Below are 21821 nucleotides of genomic sequence, written 5' to 3'. Positions count from 1 at the left end.
TCATGCAATTTTTTAAAACATGTTAGACAGAATGCCGGCTGGCCCTTACATCGATCATAATATGATGTTACTTTTTTGGCTTTATTCGCGGCATACTCTCTACCTTTTATTCCACAAATGCGTTTATAACATTGCTTACACCGCCGTCTCGTTTTACTCGCGGGCCCTTGGTACGACTGCAGGAAATGTGAATGTTTTTTGGTCAGTACTTACACTACGTCCTATTTCGCTCGTCGCGCTATGAACATTTCTTATAGAAAAATGTTCACAGAATTGCGTGCGATGGTCAGAATTCGCGTCAGACCTCTACTTTTTGAGAAAAATCGAAAAGAGTACTCCAAATTAGTTGGTCCAAAGCTAGTCCCGTCAGCTTTACTTAAAATGTATAGTTACATGCAAATTGATATTGCCAAATTATTGTATATCAATGTATTAGTTGAAGTCCATGAAATTCATTGAACCCAACAGGATAGCTTTTGTAATTTTGCTATAAATTGAGGTCAAAGTTGAAAAATTGCGATCGTGTTGAACAGTGTAATCTGGCGCTGCGCCGCCCCTCGAAGCAGACTGTGCAGACAGGCGCCGCCTCACAGAAAAAACCGTTAATATCGGCGCCGGCGTCAATGTGTTAAACCTAACCCTAACCTACGCCCTTTTAGCCTCATCTTAGATCTCTTCATCTCCTCACTCATCATATACCCCGACGTCATGACGCCCGGCGACAACCCCTGCAGAGAGCTGAAACCCTAGCACACAAACCTACCCAGAATCCGCACTGGGCACACTCCATTGGAAAATTTTGAACCGTTAACACAAAACTCACTTACAAAACGTTCTAACTACGACACGAGGGGATCGCCAGTGATCTATTAATTTCGTGATTTCTTGTATCTTCTACGTGATAAACCCATTCCCCATCACTCACCTCAGGAACCTCACCACATTATCAGCAGGTTGAAGAACAACAGATTCAATGGGCAATCCCGCCCGAACCTACTCTCTGTACAGAAAATTTCACTTACCTTCCTTTCCACACTGCTTCACTTTGTGTATATTTCTTTCGATCTTTCGATCAGCGCGTACTTCATACTTTACTTCAGTAACTCTTAGTACAATATGAATCTTTTTACTGGATCTAAGGCCAAATGTAAGTTCAAGAGACATACTCATGTATAGATTCACCCAAATACTTGCATATGAATTAACAAGTGGACTATTTAAACATCGCCAATTCTTCTTACTGAAACCTGTTTGACTGTATATCGTCATTTCTTCCTCCTCTATCTCCGCCAACCTCTTCGCCATTAAAATTTCAAGTGCACCTTGAACAGTCCATTCTCGATAATTACATACTTTCTTCTCCTTCTCTTTTTAATCACTGACACAATTGACAATGTTTGTCAACCCTTATCTTTCCAGAACCTGTTCAGCAATTCATTTCTTTGTTCCCACTTCATTCAAATTTCAATATTCGTTCCGAACTTCATCCTGATCTTCTGCTTTGCCCCCCTCTATTTTCCTCGCTTCTTTCTTCATACGTGGAGAAATCCTCATAGACACCCCCTATCGCTCTTCTGGGAAGCGGCGGGGTAGTGTTGGACTCAAACCCCAAAGTGGACCGCCTGACGCTCAGCTGGGATGCCCCGGGACCTCCTTCGAATTACCGCCGAAGCACTCCTGCATCTTCTCCTGTTTGAGGCAGTCGTTCCTTAGTTCGGGCCTTGGGAGGAACCACCCCTCTCAACGCTATCCCCTGGGCCGAGGAGATCCAGATCCTCCTAGGTGTGTCGGCCCCTATGACCACCCAGGGCGGCGCAGGGCTGTCCTTCGGCGCGGAATCCTGCAAGGGTGGGATGTTATCATCCCCTCCCGCTCTGTTCCTTCCTTTACGAGCATTACGTCTCTATTTTCCTCGCTGCACCTACTATATTTCCCTCCAATTTAACTCCCTTTCCTCCTCCTCTGCCTATCATTCTTTTTTTCCCCCCATAATTCCTACCACCCATTCTTCTCGTTACATCCATGAAACATTGCTTCCCTGTCTCTTCCTTTATTACATCACTTTATTAACTGCAAAAACTATACACAATATATCATTTTTCATAACATATTCGAAACATCTCATCGTAATTCCGAAAGCGTATCTTTGTAAAAATAAAATCTCTGCCAAAAATTTAACTATTATGACGGTACTGCGTTGTATAAGTTACATATTTACGATAGCAATTTACAAAGATACGTTTGCTACACCTCTTCTTTGTTATGCATTAACTTTTAGTAAAATAAGCAAATGAACGCGGACATTTATTTGTCTTCGATATTGCACACGTGATACGTTACATTCTTTGTATCTTTTTTGTATCTTATAAATCGATACTCAACAAACAATATAATTAATCGTTTAAACGCATATGAAAACATTTTTCGAAGGGAAGAATTCTAGTTGGAAATATTGTTTTATGAATTTCTTTCAAAACGTAAAAAATTGCACTATAAATTACTCTTAAGAAATGGTTTTAAGTATTTTTCAAAAGACATCTTCACAATTTCACGATTCAGAGGAGCCTCCGTGACTTCTTGCAACAATCGATCCTGAATTATTGACTATGTAATTATTTAACAATGTTTAATGTATTCAGAAGCAGTATACCCAGCAGCGGCGTTATAAGCATCAATCAGACATTCCAAATCGTTACTCCAAGGACGATGCTTTACTCCTTTTGCTGCTTCATTAAGATACTCTACAGATTCTGACAATGGTTCACCATTCATAGCTTGTTTCCATGATTTTACGAGGTACCTAGCTGTTTGCAAAAGTTGGACTGTATTTTCCCCCTCTTAATTACAGACTGCGGCCGCTACTACTATTGCATGATTTGCGGTCTGACCCACTGAAAACTTTGATTGTAAATAAATCATACTGTTTTAGTGAACAACATTATTATTATGTTAAACAATTGCAATATACTTACGTCCGCCTGGCCACCATTTGTAGGACGTCAAGGTTGGACTATTCAAAACGAACTCTTTCGTTTCCGGATCGTACGTTGCTGTAGTTTCCAAACCCCTGAGAAACGTTCCATGGCCTAGTTCGGTCTAAGGCAGAAGTGCAAGATTAAATTTACTTGAGAAACTTTTAGAATCTGTGACCATCCTGTTTAAAAAGAATGTTCTCCCTTGCGTATTACCTGTGCATATGTTCCTATGACATCGCCAGCCCAAGCTCTGTTTATCTAATGTGCTTGCTGTTCAGAATTTGCTTGTTCCAGAATAGAAGGTAGAAACATAGCATAATGCAGGGCCAATCTCTACTGAAAGGTTACGTTAAAGGTACTACTGTGCTATCTGGTAAGCAAGGAAGTTCTACTTTTATTTAACATTGGAAAAAAGATAGTATAGAGGAAAACTAAATTACTCGTTAGTATAGTTATAATTATGCTCATACGTAATGTTATTGAGAGTATAATGAAATATTTGCATTTTTTTTCTTCTTTAAAAGAAACAAGCAATGACTCTTTCTTTGTCAAATAATGGAACTGGGTTTGTTATGTGACAGGATATAGACTTTGACAAGATCTGTAAAACATTTTGCAGTAAAAAAATGATTATCTTCCTCGTCTGAGAGTTGCAATTCGCTAATTGCGGTCTTCTCTAATTTTGTGAAGTACATTGTGAAGAACACATCCATAAAATGTCTTCATATATATTTTTATGGCTTTTATATCTCACTGCTATGTTTTCTGTTAACGCTAGAACATCCAAAAAATATCATTGTGAGATTAAACATTTAGACATACTAGAGCACGTATAAAATAATGAAAAAAATTTTTAAATAGAGACACTAGAAGACCAAAATACAACAATTAAACGCGCGTGTAATTTTTATTAGTAAACGTTATAATAGTTAATTTTCAGCATTGAATAGGAAGAACATTGATCTATTTTCACATATATTATATAACTAAAACTTAGTATACTACATGCTACGTAATAATTATATTTTTAAATGTGAATGCAAATATTTACAGTTTGTACATACAAATATGCAATAATAAATATTCTCTCTTATACGTTCATGTTCCTTTTTTCTCATTAACATTTAAACGTCATTGATAAAAAAATTAATACATATGTATATCTTACTATGTAAAGGAAGTTATATTTCAATATGTTACATTTATATTCTAGCAAAGTTAGTAATATTCATGGTAGATATATGAGGACTAAGTAAATTATTTTGCAGTAGAACTGATTTCGACTTTTGTTACGTAATACATATATTAAAGAATATATTATTGTATCAATGATATGGTAACAAAATAAAAAGATATTAAACTTAATGGGAAATAATGAAGGGAGTAACGTAATCATAACGAAGAATAGCAAACAGTACATTACTTAATTATTTATTCATTTAATAATTTATTGTTCACTAGTCGCTTACAATAATTTTGGTTTATAATAATTTAATTTCACACATATAAGTGATACATATCATAAGTTTATACATAAATAATTATAATAAAAATATTTTTAGATTACAATGTACGGATTGATATGAAATTCAACTATACCGTTAGGCACATGGTTGTAAGAATTTACATAATATATTAGATTTGCAAATGTGACAAAATATTTAAGAATTGGTCTAAAATTCTCCGCAAAATTATCCGATTGTTTCAAAATATTAATGACGTTAACACACTAGTTCAAAGCGTAAAATGGATAGAATAATATTACTCTATCTTTAATAACAAACTGACTGTACAGTTCTCAATTTTGCTAAATCAACTGCGAACTCTGTTACTTGTCCAACACATACATATACGTATATAGGGGTTTCGGCTACTATTTCAACATAATTTAAGAGCTGATTCTTGACGCTGAAATAAGACAAAAATCAAGAATAAGAAAAATTGCGTTTTCGGCCTTGTTTTTTAATTATTGACAATTAAAAATCGATAAAAATATCAACAGGCGAAAGCACAGATTCTCCTCGACCGATCCACCTGTTTCCAAAACAGCTGATCATCGAAGATTTTTTCTTCTTGAATTTTTTGTATACATCTCTCAGGTTTTAACGTATCGGTATCACGCAATTTATTGACCTATTTTGTAAAATATGTTTGCGATAAGTATAGCCCTATTGAGATATTTTTCGACGTATAAACTTCGTGCTGTTGTACCATTGCCGACCGCCATAAAATGTATACATTTTATAATAAATATGGCTAATAAAAACATGCACAATACTACTTGTATGTTACCACTTTTATTTCGTAAAATGTAATTTTCTTTGAAGCGTTACAGGAAAGATAGACACTTGTGTATTTGAAAATATCACTTCGCTAATTACAAAAACTGTATGGAACATGTCATTTTTCTCAACATATTTAAAACATCTTATCCGAGAATGATCACACAATCCTAAAACGTTTCTCTTAAAAATAAAATCACTATCAAACGTCCAGTCGAAATTATTACAGCGATAGTCCATTATAGAAATTAAATATCTATGAGAAGCCATAAGAACGATACAAAACTACATTTCTTCTTTTCATTAAAAACAAACTCTCAGCAAAGTGGATAAATGAACGCGTACACCTTCTTTCGATATTGCCCATATGATACATTGTTACAATTGTATTTTTAAATGAGCAACCATGTTATTTATGGGATATCGATCTATAAGATATTAAACTGTAAAATGTTCAAAGTTCAATCACCACATACGATATACAATATAGATAACCACAATTTACATTTTCCTTTAAAAATGTAGAAAGATTACATTATAAATTACTCTTAAGAAATGGTTTTAAGTATTTTTCAAAAGATATGTTCACAGTTTCACGATTAAGAGGATTCTTCATGGCATCTTGGAACAATCGTTCGTAAACGTTACCATCGTAAGCACCCAAAGCCGAGCAAAGAATATGGTCATCGAAATCGAAACCGTCAACGATTCCTACAGCATTTCGACGGATTGTCGTCAGCAAATATTCCAAGCGTGAATGAAGTGCCTCCACATGCTCTTTCTGCATAGAAGAAAACTAAAAAAGAGAAAGAGATGAATCACTCTTGAATTTAAATTATCCTACTGTATATAGTAATAAATTTTTTCTTCTTTCGCAGTTCTCTGTGATTAGTTTCGAAAAAAATCAATACTTACCCGAAGAAAATTACCAACGTTTCTCAAAGCCCAATATACGATATACAGTTCGCAGAGTTGAAACATTACTTGACGAAATTCTTCAGACTTCGAGTTTAACTGTTTAACAGCTTTTGCAAATGTTTTTACCATGAAGACTCGAGCGTGAGCTTCCGCACACTGAGTTAGTTCGGTGCCCGTTTGGTTCCACGCCTCCTCCATCGGAACTCCGTCACGTATTCTGCGATCCAAATGTTCTGCTGCTGAACGAACAAATCTACGGAATGGTAAGAATAATAAGAATACCTATGCAATTACTTAGCAATATTTAATGTATGTATTATACCCTGCGGCTACCGCGTCATAGGCATCAATCAGATGTTCCAAATCGTTACTCCAAGGACGATATTTTACTCCTTTTGCTGCTTCGTTAAGATATTCTACAGATTCTGGCAGTGGTTCACCATTCATAGCTTGCTTCCATGATTTTACGAGGTACGCAGCTGTTTGCAAAAGTAGGACTGTGTTTTCTCCTTCGTAAGTACAAACTGCGGTCGCTAATCCGTAAAGTGTTGGCAGATTGCTGGCAGTCATGTATCCATGTCCACCACAAGATAACCGAAGTTGCTCTATTCCAGCTGCTGTATCTGCAGATACAACTGCTTTTAGGCAACATGACAAAGAATGTAACTGCAAAAGAAATTAATAGAGCTAGAAATATGAAAAAAGTATATTACTATAAAGGGTATAAAGGTACCAACCTCCGGTATTTTTTCATGATTAGCCTGGCGCAATTGCTTTTGTACCGTATAAAACATATTCCAAACCCAACTAGCAGTAGCTTTTATTGCAAAACATGTGGCAATATGAGGGAAGATTTTGTATTGTTGAGTTGCGTAATCGAGAATCTGTACCTCTGGTTGACTAAAAAAAAGAAAGGCAAGGATAATTTAATACTAGTAGGAGAGATAATACAGATTATTATCAGATTAGATTAGAGTTTTAACTCTAATACAGATTAGAGGTTTATCTACAGAGTTAAAACTCTAATTCAAAGTAACATTTCCCATCAAAACGATATTTTTAAAAAAGGATATAGAGCAGTCGATGTTACTAGAGATGATTTTAACAGAACATACTCAGGATTTATTTGACCCTGACGTCTTACTACGCTGTATCGAACCGCAATAGTAACAGCTTTCGTTAAATAGGTTAAGAGGAGTCGCAGCAACCTCACTCGAATGAACACCATCGTACCATACTTTAACTTATCATTTGTAGATTTTACGTATGTTCCATCTTCTAGTACCTACAACAAGAAATGTAACTTTACAATTTGTTCTAATGATTATTACGATGCCTGAACAGTTCTGTTTACACAGGTTACGCATATAATTTTTCTTTCAAGTTCACAGCTACAAAATGATATTGCACTTCTTACAGCAATTTTATGAAAATTTACCTTGGAATTCTTCATCAACATATTCTCCCGTGGTATCCTAAAGCCACGAAATCCGAGAAACCCATTGTTAACGCCGTTCATCCCCAATTTCGTACCAATTTCTCCAATTACAATGCCTAAGAATTACATACAGATTAAATTTACTGTTTGCTATATCTATTGTTCAGCAAATTTGATCCAGATTATAAACAGAAAAATTGTTTGATTTCATAATTGTTGTTTGATAATGTGAACAGCGTGTTCTCTTTTCTACACATTTCAATATAATATATAACTAATTACAAAAGATTAAGACATTTATTTGTGTACCCTTTAAAGGTTCGTGTGTCTCCACGTCTCTTAACTGTACAACAAACAGATGAACACCCCTACATTCTCCCTGGGTGTATAATTGCGCAACGACTATTGCATGGTTCGCAGTGTGACCCACTGAAAATTTTGATTGTAAATAAATCATACTGTTTTAGTGAACAACATTATTATTATGTTAAACAATTGCAATATACTTACGTCCGCCTGGCCACCATTTGTAGGACGTCAAGGTTGGACTATTCAAAACGAACTCTTTCGTTTCCGGATCGTACGTTGCTGTAGTTTCCAAACCCCTGAGAAACGTTCCATGGCCTAGTTCGGTCTAAGGCAGAAGTGCAAGATTAAATTTACTTGAGAAACTTTTAGAATCTGTGACCATCCTGTTTAAAAAGAATGTTCTCCCTTGCGTATTACCTGCGCATATGTTCCTATAACATCGCCAGCCCAAGCTCTGTTTAACCAATATGCTTGCTGTTCAGAATTTGCTTGTCCCGCAAAAGCGGGTAGAAACATAGCATAATGCAGGAGCATTGGAGTTCCATCTTCGAATAGCGCAGTCCCAAGTCTTTCTACAAGGATATTTCTGCAAATACACTACATTGAGGATATTTTTTGCTATTGTATAATCAAGGAAGTTTTATTATCCTTTAGCATCTAAATAGTATAAAAAAAAAACAAATTTAATCGTTAAGAATAACGTTATCCTCTTAATAGTTATCCTCTTATTCGACGACATTGAGAGCAAGTAGAAATATTTGCATCTGAAAAGCTAGTAATATCTTTTTTTCACATAAGAAGATATATTATGCAACAGTTTTCTTGAGGTGAACTTTAAAATACTTACGTAATAAGATCAATATCTGCTTTTCCTGAGCGTTGCAATTCTCTAATTTTGTGAATAACATTGCGGGTAATTTGAACATTATCTTCATATAATTCTTTATGGCTCTTATATTTTATTGCTAGATTTTCTTTTAACACCAGATCATCCAAAAAATATTGTTCTGAAAATAAAATATGAGCAAAAAATAATAAAACATAATATAGAAATGAAAATATTGCAAGAATAAAATGAAATAATAAGACGTATCTGTAGTTTTTATTAATAAACTTTATAAATGGGCAAATTATGTATTCACGTTTAGGATACAAGTAAATAATGTCATAAACTGCAGGTGCTTATACTGCCTTCTACATGCAATATATTCTGTCTTTTCCTTATTAATGCCGCAATGTGATTCATAAATATGATATTAGCATTTCTCCGTGTGAATGACATTGAACTTTAAAATACGACATTTATGACCTATTAATTTATTAGTACTCCTAGTAGAAATATAAGCAGTAGTATCAGTGATATACTAACAAAATAAAGAAATATTAAACATATCGGAAAATAATGAAAAGAATAATGTCTGAATTAATTTATAGAAAGTTATTAAATAATACAATTTACTGCCTAATATTTTATTCATTTAATAATTTATTATCTTACAGTAAGTTCGATTATAAGAGTTTATAGTATGTTTAATTCTAGTTGAATCTAATGCTTCAATCTAAAGGGTATTGTCTTTTTAGTCTGCGGATCTGAACCGACGTGACAAGTAATTAGGTAACTAATAGATTTTGTTCGTTGTTAACTCTTATATTATATCTGTTTCCGAACTTGGATATTTCTTCTTTAACTGTGGGTATCTTCAGGTCGCGATGTATTGTTTCGTTGGTAACATATCAAGGTGCATCTATTAAGAATCTTAGAGCTTTTGATTGGAATCGTTGGAGAATTTCTATGTTGGTATTACTCGCTGTTCCCCATATCTGGATCCCATAAGTCCAAATAGGTTTTAATAAGGCTTTATATAGCACTATTTTACTCTGCATGTTTAAATTGAAACGTCTGGCAATGAGCCAGAAGAATATTTTAGTTTTGTTATCAGTTCTTTAGATTTATCTACGATGCACCGATATTTCTAATCAGAAACGAACTTTATTGACTTCATTATCGACCACATTCACTAATAATTTTCTTTCCATGCATTGCAAATATTGGCCATCTCTATGGTACTGTAAATTTGTTATGAAAAACGGTTTTCTAACTGCTGGTATTCACATCCTTCAGAATCGATATCAATTACTCTTTGGTGAGAAACTCTATAGTAACTCTAAGCCAAGAACATTTCTAATGCGTATCCAAATATTTTTTTTAATAATTACATTAAAAAATATATATAATAACAATATACAATTATATTTCGTTCTTGTGGAAAGGAAATATTAATTTTGCCAGGATTATTTAGTTCTTAATAACAGTGAAAACGAAAGAAACTGAAATTATTTTTTCGATAATTGGCGTTAAACTAAGAGGATAAACAAAAACTACCTATACCTTGATCACGGCGTTTTCTCGTTTTTTCTGCACTACCATCGAAGAAATACGTGACTTCCACAGGATCGAACGTACATCTACTTCGTTCATATTGTAAATCCTTGTTTACCACCATTTTCTGTTGCTTCATATTGTGTAGATTACTTTAAACTAATCACTGACAAAGGAGTGTGGTTGTCTAATCTGTAGCCGCACGTATCTATCTAGATAAATTTCTTTTCAAACACCCGACTTTTATACATAAATATGGGATACTGCGTCACGATCGGAATATGAGCGTCATGTTCACACTGCGGATTTCTTATATTGCCGCGTACAATAGCTTCAAACCTTTGCACCTACCTAATTCACCATTTCCATTTCTAATCCAAGTCCAAACACAAACACAAACAACTGAAATGCAACATAATGCAAGGTATTTATAGCGAGATACGAGTAATCAGGTAAAACTATAATCTCATATTCTAGAATTATGCATAATTAGTTGTGATAATTCCTAATTAACAATGTTTTGTTTATCACTAGAAAGACTTCAAATGACTGCTTTCATAAATTACATATGAAATAAAATATATGAAATATCTTGACTCCGTACTACAAATTTCTTAATACGATCTTAAACAGAGTACTAATGCACCGTCGATTCTACCTGTTTCTCCATTTCAAACAAGAATACATTCGGCATAATAACATAAAGGGAACATAAACCCCTTGTTAATTGATCTCTTTCGCAGGTCAGTATAATTTCGAACATTCCTCGGTCATATGTTTCAGGTTATGTGTCAGGGCACCTATGCATAATAGCCATTGTTGACGCATAACTATAGACAGAAATATACTGGAGTGGAACCGGCAGCTCTTAGCAAATTTCTCCAAATCTAAGGCCTAGCGCCGGGTTATATGCGTACGCAAAAGATTGAAATTTTGATTTCCATAACGTACCCCAAAATAGAGTTTCTGATATTGAACGTTTACTGAAAATACAGGTGTAGCTAATACCCGCGTGTTTCAATTCGTGTATTTCTTAATACACGGGTACACAGGTATTGAAATACTCGGATCTTAATATCTGTACTGAAGTTCATGGGTACACGTGTACAGAAATTACAGAATTTCACGTATATTAGTCCGCACCGTATTTCATTTTTAATTAGATATCAGAATGTTTAGATATGACAGGTACAATCACGCTTCATTTAAATCCATTTGAATGATGCACGGCTGACGTAGCAATGTCGGAGCGGTGTTTTTCATGTGCCGAAAATATTGTAACAAAGAAAAGAAACCGGTTACTAACAATTTTGTACCAAACATGTATATCACGAGTCTGACTCAAGCAATCTAATTCAGTAATTAAGATCGGACTCAAATTCATGATGTTCGGGCCATATCTACTGAAGTTTGATAGGACAGATAACGGTTAAATTCTAAACAATCACGGCAGTAGGCAATCCGAAAAATGGAACTTATATATAAGTTAAATTTAATTGGAACTTAATGTTATGAAGGAGGAAAAATACGAAAAATATAAGTGATCTATATGGAAGCAGTGAAGAAGATTCTAGTGATAACAACGTGAGTGTCAATAAGAAAGCGTGTGAGGCGTTTAATCATTGAGAAACATAGCGATATAAAATGACGATTAGAAGATGACGATAGAGAAAAGGAAAAGGAATTAAATGATTGTTTACAGCAAAGGTATGTGTAGCTACTTTACAAGTTTACTTTAGTAGATGCTACTTTTCCATGTACCGAGAGGTTTGTGTTATGAGAGACATCTTGACTCCGATTTTGTCCAGCTAATTCGTGCAGGCAAAGAATTTTAATGATAGACACACGTTGCTTCTAAATCGATTCCTATTTCAAAATATTACGTACTTGATACTCGTTGGATATAACATACGAAGCGAATATATATTCAAGATCTTGGTACCACAGTGGTACCAATGAATCTCACAAATTGCATTATATTCCTGTACAAATAGTATTAATTCCATTACGATAGGAAATTAACAATAATTGTAGTATGTTAGTACAAGAAACAATACTACATGTATGTCACCCCTTCTATTCCGTAAATAAATACTGTTCCATATCAAAGCCTTTCAATTCTAAAATGTAATTTTCTTTGAGGCGTTATAGGTTCAACAATAAAAATATACATTTTTCTAGTTCAAGATATTATTTTATTAATTGTAAAAACTGTATAGAAAATACCATTTCCCATAACATATTTAAGACATCCCATCTCAGAATGATCGCATATTTCCAGAAAGCTTTTTATAAATATAAAATCTCTATCAAACACTCATTCACAATTATTACAGCGATGCTTCTTTGTATAAATTACACATTTACAATGACAGCGAATAGGAATGGTACAAAAATACGTTCGATCCTTCCTTTCTTGTTCAATATAAACTCTCAGTAAAATGGACAAGTGAGCACGCATATCTCTCTTCGGTATCGCTCATATGATATGTTGCAGTTGTTACATCTTATAAATCAATACCCAACAAACCATTCAATCGATTATTTAATAACAAATGCAAAATACGTCTTACCATAACAACTAAATGCAACATATCCCAAACAATCCAATCGCCACAAAACAAATACGAGATAATAATTATGATTAAATATTTCCTTTAAAAAGATTACGCTATAAATTACTCTTAAGAAATGGTTTTAAGTATTTTTCAAAAGATATGTTCACAGCTTCACGGTTCAGAGGACTCTTCATGGCTTCTTGAAACAATCGTTCGTAAACGTTACCATCGTAAGCACCCAAAGCCGAGCAAAGAATATGGTCATCGAAATCGAAACCGTCAACGATTCCTACAGCATTTCGACGGATTGTCGTCAGCAAATATTCCAAGCGTGAATGAAGTGTCTCCACATGCTCTTTCTGCATAGAAGAAAACTAAAAAAGAGAAAGAGATGAATCACTCTTGAATTCAAATTATCCTACAGCATATAGTAATAAATTTTTTCTTCTTTCGCAGTTCTCTGTGATTAGTTTCGAAAAAAATCAATACTTACCCGAAGAAAATTACCAACGTTTCTCAAAGCCCAATATACGATATACAGTTCGCAGAGTTGAAACATTACTTGACGAAATTCTTCAGACTTCGAGTTTAACTGTTTAACAGCTTTTGCAAATGTCTTTACAATGAAAACTCGAGCGTGAGCTTCCGCACACTGAGTTAGTTCGGTGCCCGTTTGGTTCCACGCCTCCTCCATCGGAACTCCGTCACGTATTCTGCGATCCAAATGTTCTGCTGCTGAACGAACAAATCTACGGAATGGTAAGAATAATAAGAATACCTATGCAATTACTTAGCAATATTTAATGTATGCATTATACCCTGCGGCTACCGCGTCATAGGCATCAATCAGACATTCCAAATCGTTACTCCAACGACGATGTTTTACTCCTTTTGCTGCTTCGTTAAGATACTCTACAGAATCTGGCAATGGTTCACCATTCATAGCTTGTTTCCATGATTTTACGAGGTACCTAGCTGTTTGCAAAAGTAGGACTGTGTTTTCTCCTTCGTAAGTACAGACTGCAGTGGCCAATCCGTAAAGTCCTGGCAGATTGCTGGCAGTCATGTATCCATGTCCACCACAAGATAACCGAAGTTGCTCTATTCCAGCTGCTGTATCTGCAGATACAACTGCTTTTAGGCAACATGACAAAGAATGTAACTGCAAAAGAAATTAATAGATCTAGAAATATGAAGAAAAATATATTACTATAAAGGGTATAAACCAACCTCCGGTAGTTTTTCATAATCTGCCTGGTGCAATTGACTTTGCACCGTATTATACATATCCCAAACCCAACTGGCAGTAACTTTTATTGCGAAACATGTGGCAATATGAGGGAAGATTTTGTATTGTTGCGTTACGTAATCGAGAATCTGTACCTCTGGTTGTCTAAAAGGAAAGAATAAAACAAATACTAATTTGGTATCAGCAGGAGAGATTTAATTTTAATTAAAAGAAACATTTCCAATGGAGGCATTTTTTAATAAAGGGACATAGGGCAGTCGATGTTACTGGAAATTGTTTTTAACACAACATACTCCGGATTTATTTGACCTTGACGTCTTACTACGCTGTATCGAACCGCAATAGTAACAGCTTTCATTAAATAGTGTAGGAGGTCCTGCAGCAACATTACTCGAACGAACACCATCGTACCGTACGTTAACTTATCATTCATAGATTTTATGTATGTTCCATCCTCCAGTACCTACAACAAGAAATGTAACTTTACAATTTGTTCTAATGATTATTACGATGTCTGAACAATTCTGTTTATACAGATTACGAACATAATTTTCCTTTCAAGTTCACAATCACCACATGATATTGCACTTCTTACACCAATTTTATGAAAATTTACCTTGGAATTCTTCATCAACATATTCTCCCGTGGTATCCTAAAGTCACGAAATCCGAGAAACCCATTGTTAACGCCGTTCATCCCCAATTTTGTACCAATTTCTCCAATTATAATGCCTAAGAATTACATACAGATTAAATTTACTGTTTGCTATATCTATTGTTCAGCAAATTATAAACAAGGAAGTTGTTTGATTTCATAATTGTTGTTTGATAATGTGAACAGTTTGTTCTCTTTTCTACACATTGCAATATAATATATAATTAATTACAAACGATTAAGAGATTTATTTGTATACCCTTTAAAGGTTCGTGTGTCTCCACATCTCTTAATTGTACAATAAATGGATGAATTCCCCTACATTCTCCCTGGGTGTATAATTGCGCAACAACTATTGCATGGTTTGCAGTGTGACCCACTGAAAATTTTAATTGTAAATAAATCATACTGTTTTAGTGAACAACATTATTATTATGTTAAACAATTACAATATACTTACGTCCGCCTGGCCACCATTTGTAGGACGTCAAAGTTGGACTATTCAAAACAAACTCTTTCGTTTCCGGATCGTACGTTGCAGTAGTTTCCAAACCCCTGAGAAACGTTCCATGGCCTAGTTCGGTCTAAGGCAGAAGTGCAAGATCAAATTTACTTGAGAAACTTTTAGAATCTGTGACCATCTTGTTTAAAAAGAATGTTCTCCCTTACGTATTACCTGTGCATATGTTCCTATAACATCGCCAGCCCAAGCTCTGTTTATCCAATATGCTTGCTGTTCAGAATTTGCTTGTCCCAGAATAGAGGGTAGAAACATAGCATAATGCAGGACCAATGGATTTCCACCTTCGAACAGTGCAGACCCAAGTCTTGCTCCAAAGATATGTCTGCAAAGGTACTACATTGAGGATGTTTTCTGTTTTTGCTATTGTATAACCAAGGAAGTCCTATTATCCTTTAACACTGAAAGAAAATATCTAAATGATATAGAAAGAAGCTAATTTAATCTTTAGTATAATTATCCCCTTATTCCATAACATTGAGAAATATGACATTGCATATTTCGTTTTATCTAAAAATGTAGGAATATTTCTTTTGTCACATAAGAAATGTTGGAACTTGCTTGGTTATGTAACAGTTTCCTTGAGATGAACTTTAACATGCTTACAAGAGAAGATCAATATCTTCTTTTCCTGAGCATTGCAATTCTCTAACTTTGTGAAGAACATTGCAGGCAATTTGTAAAGAATCTTCATATATTTCTTTATGACTCTTATATTTCATTGCTACATTTTCTTTTAATGCCAGATCATCCAAAAAATATTGTTCTGAAAATAAAAATTGTCATATATAAGCACATATAAAATAATGAAAAATAAAATAGAAAAATGGAAACACTAGTAGAATAAAATACAACAATTAAACATGTGTGCAATTTTTATTAGGGAACGTTATAAATGTATAAAATTTTTAACATTTACTATTAACAGTTATATAACTATATAACTAACAGTTACTATTATTCATTAACTGTTGCAGAATTAAATACAAGGAATATAATAGATATGTATTCACGTTTAACATACATATGAAATGTAATGTAGTACATACTGCATAATGACTATGTTGTAAGTTGCAAATGCATACCAACTTGTATTGTATTATATTGTAACTTCGTTTAATGTTTAATATGTATGGATGCATTCCAATGTAGATGAAGATAAACTCAATGTTTAAAGTCAATGTTTATGTCTTAGCAAATTTAGTAGTATTCTTAGTAGAAATATATGGACTATGTAAATTATTTTACAACAGAACTGATTTCTACTTTTATTGTGTAATAAATATATTTAAACAAATGTTATTGTGTCAGTGATACAGTAACAAAGTAAGAAAATATTAAACGTAATAGGATACAATGAAAAGAATAATGTCAATCAATTTATAGATAATTAATAAATAATACATAGCAATAATTTACTGCTTAATTATTTATTCATTTAATAATTTATTGTTCATTAGTCGCTTACAATAATTTTGGTTTATAATAATTCAATTTCACATATAAATGAAACATATCACAAGTACATACATAAATAATTATGATAAAAATATTTTTAGATTATAACGTGCGGATTGATATGAAATTCAACTATACCGTTCACCACACGATTGTTAGAATTTACATCATATACTAGAGTTCCAAATAAAATAAAATATTTGAGAACTGGTTTTTCACAACATTATCCAATAATTTAAAAAAAATCAGAATCGCGTAAAAATAGCGGCGTTTTTTTATAACTTTCATATTTTAATCTGTAATGAAAATGTAAACAATACGTTTTGTAAATTTGTGTCAGTTATATCCATGCTGAAAACTTCATTGGAATCGGTTGATGCAGGAACAAATGACAGACATTGATACGTGAAAAAAGATAGATAGATATACATATAGATGCATTGCAGTTACACACCCGAAGTCGCGGAAAAATACGATTTGCATGACTTCTAACCATTCGTAGATCATAGCAACGATTACCAATTTCAATGAAATTTTCAGCATATATATTCATGTATAAATGACATAAATCTACAAAATTTATTTTTTAAATTTTTATTATAGACTCAGATAAAAAAGTTGTAAAAAGCAACGTTTACTGTTTCCATAATTTTCATAATAATAATAATGTAACCATAATTTCATCAAAAATTTTTTACACATCATCTAATAAACAAATCCTTGTAACTCAGAAAAACTCAAGCCACGATCGGTCCTATTTTTAAAAAGTCATTGCGTTTTAAAGAATGTACCAATAGTATTCGATACTGTAATTCTTTGATAAAATAAATTTTTTTCTTACATTCTCTGAATTTTATGAAAAAATCTATAAAATTATTTCTTTTACGTTCGGTGTTGCGTACGCGCAACACTGTACTTTTCAAAATTACTAATTAACTAAACATGCTATCATATTAAAAAAAACCTACCAAATAAAGTGTAATTATATTACTGATACACTTAATAAAAACTAATTTTTCTCAAAGCCGAAAAAGACATTTGGATTCGATTATTTAATATTTTTTTCATCATTATTATTGTGGCACAATTTTAATCTGTAATTTAGAAATTCGTACTGAAAACATTGTAAATGTATTATTACAATATCATTAAATTATGAGAAGCATTATGAGATATTATGAGAAGCATTAAAGCACATAATATAAAGATCGTTTGTATGAAGAATTTTCATTATGAATTAGATGCAGTTGATTCTGATGATTAGTAGTGACTGAATTGTGTGAATTAGCAATGATTAATAGATCTGAATCCTATTTAACAGTAAAAAATGTAAATAATACATCTGTTTAACATGAATCAACTTGATAGATCAGTTATATTAAAAAACAGAATAGATCACTTATTATCCCTAGAACATCACCTAGGGATTTTTCTATTAAGAATTCTCATCTATTCATTCTATCAACGAAACTGTTCAGTTTTCTCACAAAAACCAATGCAGATTTTATATACTATCTGATATTACATAAATTTGATAAAGATATCAATAAATTTATTAGTGATAATATAAGAAAATTTTATCACTGATTATAGTTACAATTTACGTTCCATAACGAAATAATAGCGTACAAATTCAAGATATTCCCAGAAATTTAATATTTTCACAATTTCTACTTAATATATATGTATTTAATTACTTTTGATCTTCGAACATGTATAAAAACTTCTTTGTATAATTTATAAGTACAATAAAAAATCTTTGAGCGGAAATGATACATTTAGTACATATGTACAAATTGTCAAAATATTTATAGAATGTGCTACATTATCGCGACGTATAGGTGGTTATAGATTATAGGAATCGATTTATATCTCTAATCTGAAATGGACTTTGAAATGACTTAATTACCAACTTCATTAACTAATAACATTCTTTCCATTTATTTTCAGTATTAAAACTCTATATTTTTACAAATAAAATAGTAATATATAATTATATTTCGATCTCGTTAAAAGCAAATATTAATTTTGCTAAAATAGGAAATATTAATTATGCTAGTTCTTAATAATTGCGAAAAAGAAAGAAATCACTTTGTCATGTTTAATAATTGGTGTTAAACTAAGAAGATAAATAATTTAAACTGCGTATACCTTGATCACGGCGTCGTTTCGTCTTTTCTGGACTGCCATCGAAAAGATATGTAACTTCCACAGGGTCAAACGTACATCTACTTCGTTCATATTGTAGATCCTTGTTCATGTTCATTTTCTGCTGCTTCATGTTATAGAGATTACTTTATACCGTCTACAAATGTAAAAGTGAATGCCAGGTCGATCAACGCACTTATCTATCTTAATATTATCTGCTACTCAAATGCACAATTTTATATATAAATATAGTTATACGTCACAGTGATGAACTGAATATCATTAATGGTAGTTATTCCCGTTAGAATTTCCACTACAATTGTATATTATATGTGTATGTAACAGCTTGGAACCTTTATATATAACTGATTCACCGTCTTTCTCTATAATACGGGCTACGACATATATATGTTCATACGATGCAGAAAAATCGTAAATTGTAAAATAAATAATCAGTTACAGTACCGTCTGGCATTTTAAGACTAACCGTCCCTATGTAATAGCTTGTATTACTTTAAGATTTACTTGCTTGTAATAATTACTTGTAATAACTTCTAACTAACAGTCTCTTATTTACAACTAGAAAAGCTTCATATCATTATTTTGAGAAATTATATATAAAATATTTTATACGTATACACAGTACCTTGATTTTGTATTACACATTTTTTTGTACGGTCCTGGCCAAAGTACTAAGTCCTTATGTACCCTCATGTCTATCTGTTCCCACCAATTTCTCCATCTTATAAATGAAGCATGATTAATATTCGAACTTACTACTGCACTTGCGCTGTACTTGCAATCTTATCGATACGAAAACGGTACCCACATTCGACATAACAACATAAAAAGGATATAACCTATTCTATATCACATCTTTGCTTATTGACCAACCCTCTTTTTGGCGGGAAATTATAATTTCGAATATGTCTCGATCATATATCAGGTCATATGTCAGGACCCCTTTACACAATTGAACTAATATTATTACTGAAACTTTTTCAAGTAAGAAATTACAAGTTATCAGACTGTAAAAGAGGAGACAAAAATATAACAACAAGGCTTTATATTCAATATATCCCAACGTGTTTTAAAAGTAAGTTAGATTGGAAACATATTTCATTGAATATTTACATCATAATGCCTTAACTTAATTTGTCGCATTTTATTGTTATTATTTAATAATCTGAGCGATATGTTTTACATATTATATAAATGTAGACATTCCTGTATAAAATAGTGTTTGGATTTTTACATTTCATGTATTCATTTCAAAATTATCGTCATTTGAAGTTAGAATTCCAATTCACCTTTCGGGGCCCCATCAACTTCAGCTTTGATACACATTACAAATTACAGATCAGCTTATTATCTCAGTTACCATAAAATAAAAGAAATACATGCATATATTAAAAAATATTTTTCACTATGAAAAAAAATGATAAATGATGCTTTTTTAATTTAGACTATTTTCATAATCACCAATACAATAGTACTGAATTTGTAAAATTATTCAAAATAATATTGTCCTTCTCTATTACTTCCGCTTAATGTCGATACGTAGGAAACGTTGATTCCGCCATCTTGCAATTCTTTGCTGAAAGGAACTTGTACACTTCGTTATGAGGTACGGACCGTCCAGAAATTTATAACTACATTTTAACAATATTCACTCAAATTTAATTCATATTATTTACAACATCAATAGAAAGATCTGTATTAACTAGTATTTAGTTGAAATTATTATATTTTACACATTTTATATTGAATAGTTTGTTGACGACTGACCACATGGTTTCATGATTGAGATTTGTGTATTTTAGGTGTATAATTTCATGTCTAGAAAATTACAATTGAATTGTAGTAAATGTTGTGTATATAAATCATATCAGAATGACGTTTTAAAGCGATAAAAACTGTATTTGATATTAATAATTAGTTATCACAACATAACCTCACTTTTTGATGTTACAGTTCGTTAAAACTACAGAAGAGGCTTGCAGCCTCTGTTATGCGATGTGGTAAAAAGAAGGTCTGGTTAGATCCCAATGAAATTAACGAAATTGCAAACACAAATTCTCGTACGTTCTTCTGTGAAAATTAAATTCTGATGTATATAAATTTTTATTTACTTATTTTTCTTCTTAAGGGCAAAGCATTAGAAAGCTGATTAAGGACGGTCTTATTATTAAGAAACCTGTTGCTGTTCATTCAAGAGCTCGAGTTCGCAAAAATACAGAAGCTAGACGTAAAGGGCGTCATTGTGGTTTTGGTAAAAGAAAAGGTACAGCAAATGCTCGTACACCTCAAAAGGTAAATATAAATTTTCATAATTATCCTTTAGAAAATCATTTCTTCGTTACATACATAAATTATAATAGTGTACTAAAAATAAATTATATTATTTCTTTCCAGGATCTTTGGATCCAAAGAATGAGAGTTCTTCGTAGACTCCTGAAGAAATATCGTGAAACAAAAAAGATTGATAGACATCTCTATCATTCCCTGTACATGAAGGCTAAGGGTAACGTGTTCAAGAATAAGAGAGTTTTAATGGAATTCATCCATAAAAAGAAGGCTGAGAAAGCAAGAGCAGAGATGCTTTCGGATCAAGCAGAGGCGCGTCGTACTAAAGTTAGGGAAGCGCGTAAACGCAGAGCAGAACGTATTGCTACAAAGAAACAAGAATTACTGCAGTCATACCAGCGTGAAGATGAAGCCGCAGCAGCGCAAAAAAAGTGATCTAACAATTTTACAGATTGTTGTATAAATAAAATCTAAAAAACATTTACTTCTTTTAATCTGATTGCTGATTACCATTTTTATTCTTTGTAAAGATGTGAGATACATATATAATTTGCATATATAATACATGCATAAAGATAAATTCATATAACATTACATTTTACTCAATAATAGTGGAACGGTTTT

The 21821-nt window shown here is 32.7% G+C and overlaps 2 protein-coding genes across 6 annotated transcripts; one reads left to right on the top strand and one right to left on the bottom strand.

Moving 5' to 3' along the window:
- Positions 1-5253: 5253 nt before the first annotated feature.
- Positions 5254-19742, bottom strand: LOC126870044 (probable peroxisomal acyl-coenzyme A oxidase 1). Of its 5 annotated transcripts, none has more exons than XM_050627426.1 (12): positions 19537-19742; positions 18894-19047; positions 15891-16050; positions 15441-15609; positions 15225-15348; positions 15024-15143; positions 14726-14841; positions 14403-14572; positions 14091-14253; positions 13679-14022; positions 6173-6428; positions 5254-6053 (listed from the first exon to the last, which is right to left on the bottom strand). In XM_050627426.1, exons 2-12 carry the CDS (start codon positions 19021-19023, stop codon positions 5793-5795), a joined length of 2013 nt encoding a protein of 670 aa, XP_050483383.1. In that variant the 5' UTR covers positions 19024-19047; positions 19537-19742; the 3' UTR covers positions 5254-5792. The 5 variants fall into 5 exon arrangements, with proteins under 5 accessions (XP_050483383.1, XP_050483382.1, XP_050483384.1 ...); XM_050627425.1 differs by lacking the exon at positions 6173-6428 and adding an exon at positions 13354-13609 and having other exon boundaries at positions 19537-19741; XM_050627423.1 differs by lacking the exons at positions 5254-6053; positions 6173-6428 and adding exons at positions 12475-13234; positions 13354-13609 and having other exon boundaries at positions 19537-19736.
- A 675-nt stretch (positions 19743-20417) lies between these two features.
- Positions 20418-21696, top strand: LOC126870105 (60S ribosomal protein L19). Its single transcript, XM_050627573.1, has 4 exons — positions 20418-20517; positions 20865-20971; positions 21040-21203; positions 21306-21696. Exons 1-4 carry the CDS (start codon positions 20513-20515, stop codon positions 21630-21632), a joined length of 603 nt encoding a protein of 200 aa, XP_050483530.1. The 5' UTR covers positions 20418-20512; the 3' UTR covers positions 21633-21696.
- The last annotated feature ends 125 nt before the right edge of the window (positions 21697-21821 follow it).

This window comes from Bombus huntii, chromosome 10 (assembly GCF_024542735.1).
Source record: "Bombus huntii isolate Logan2020A chromosome 10, iyBomHunt1.1, whole genome shotgun sequence".
NCBI classification, from domain to species: domain Eukaryota; kingdom Metazoa; phylum Arthropoda; class Insecta; order Hymenoptera; family Apidae; genus Bombus; species Bombus huntii.
The sequence above is the reverse complement of the archived record's forward strand: the minus strand, read 5'-3'. Positions and strand labels throughout refer to the sequence as shown.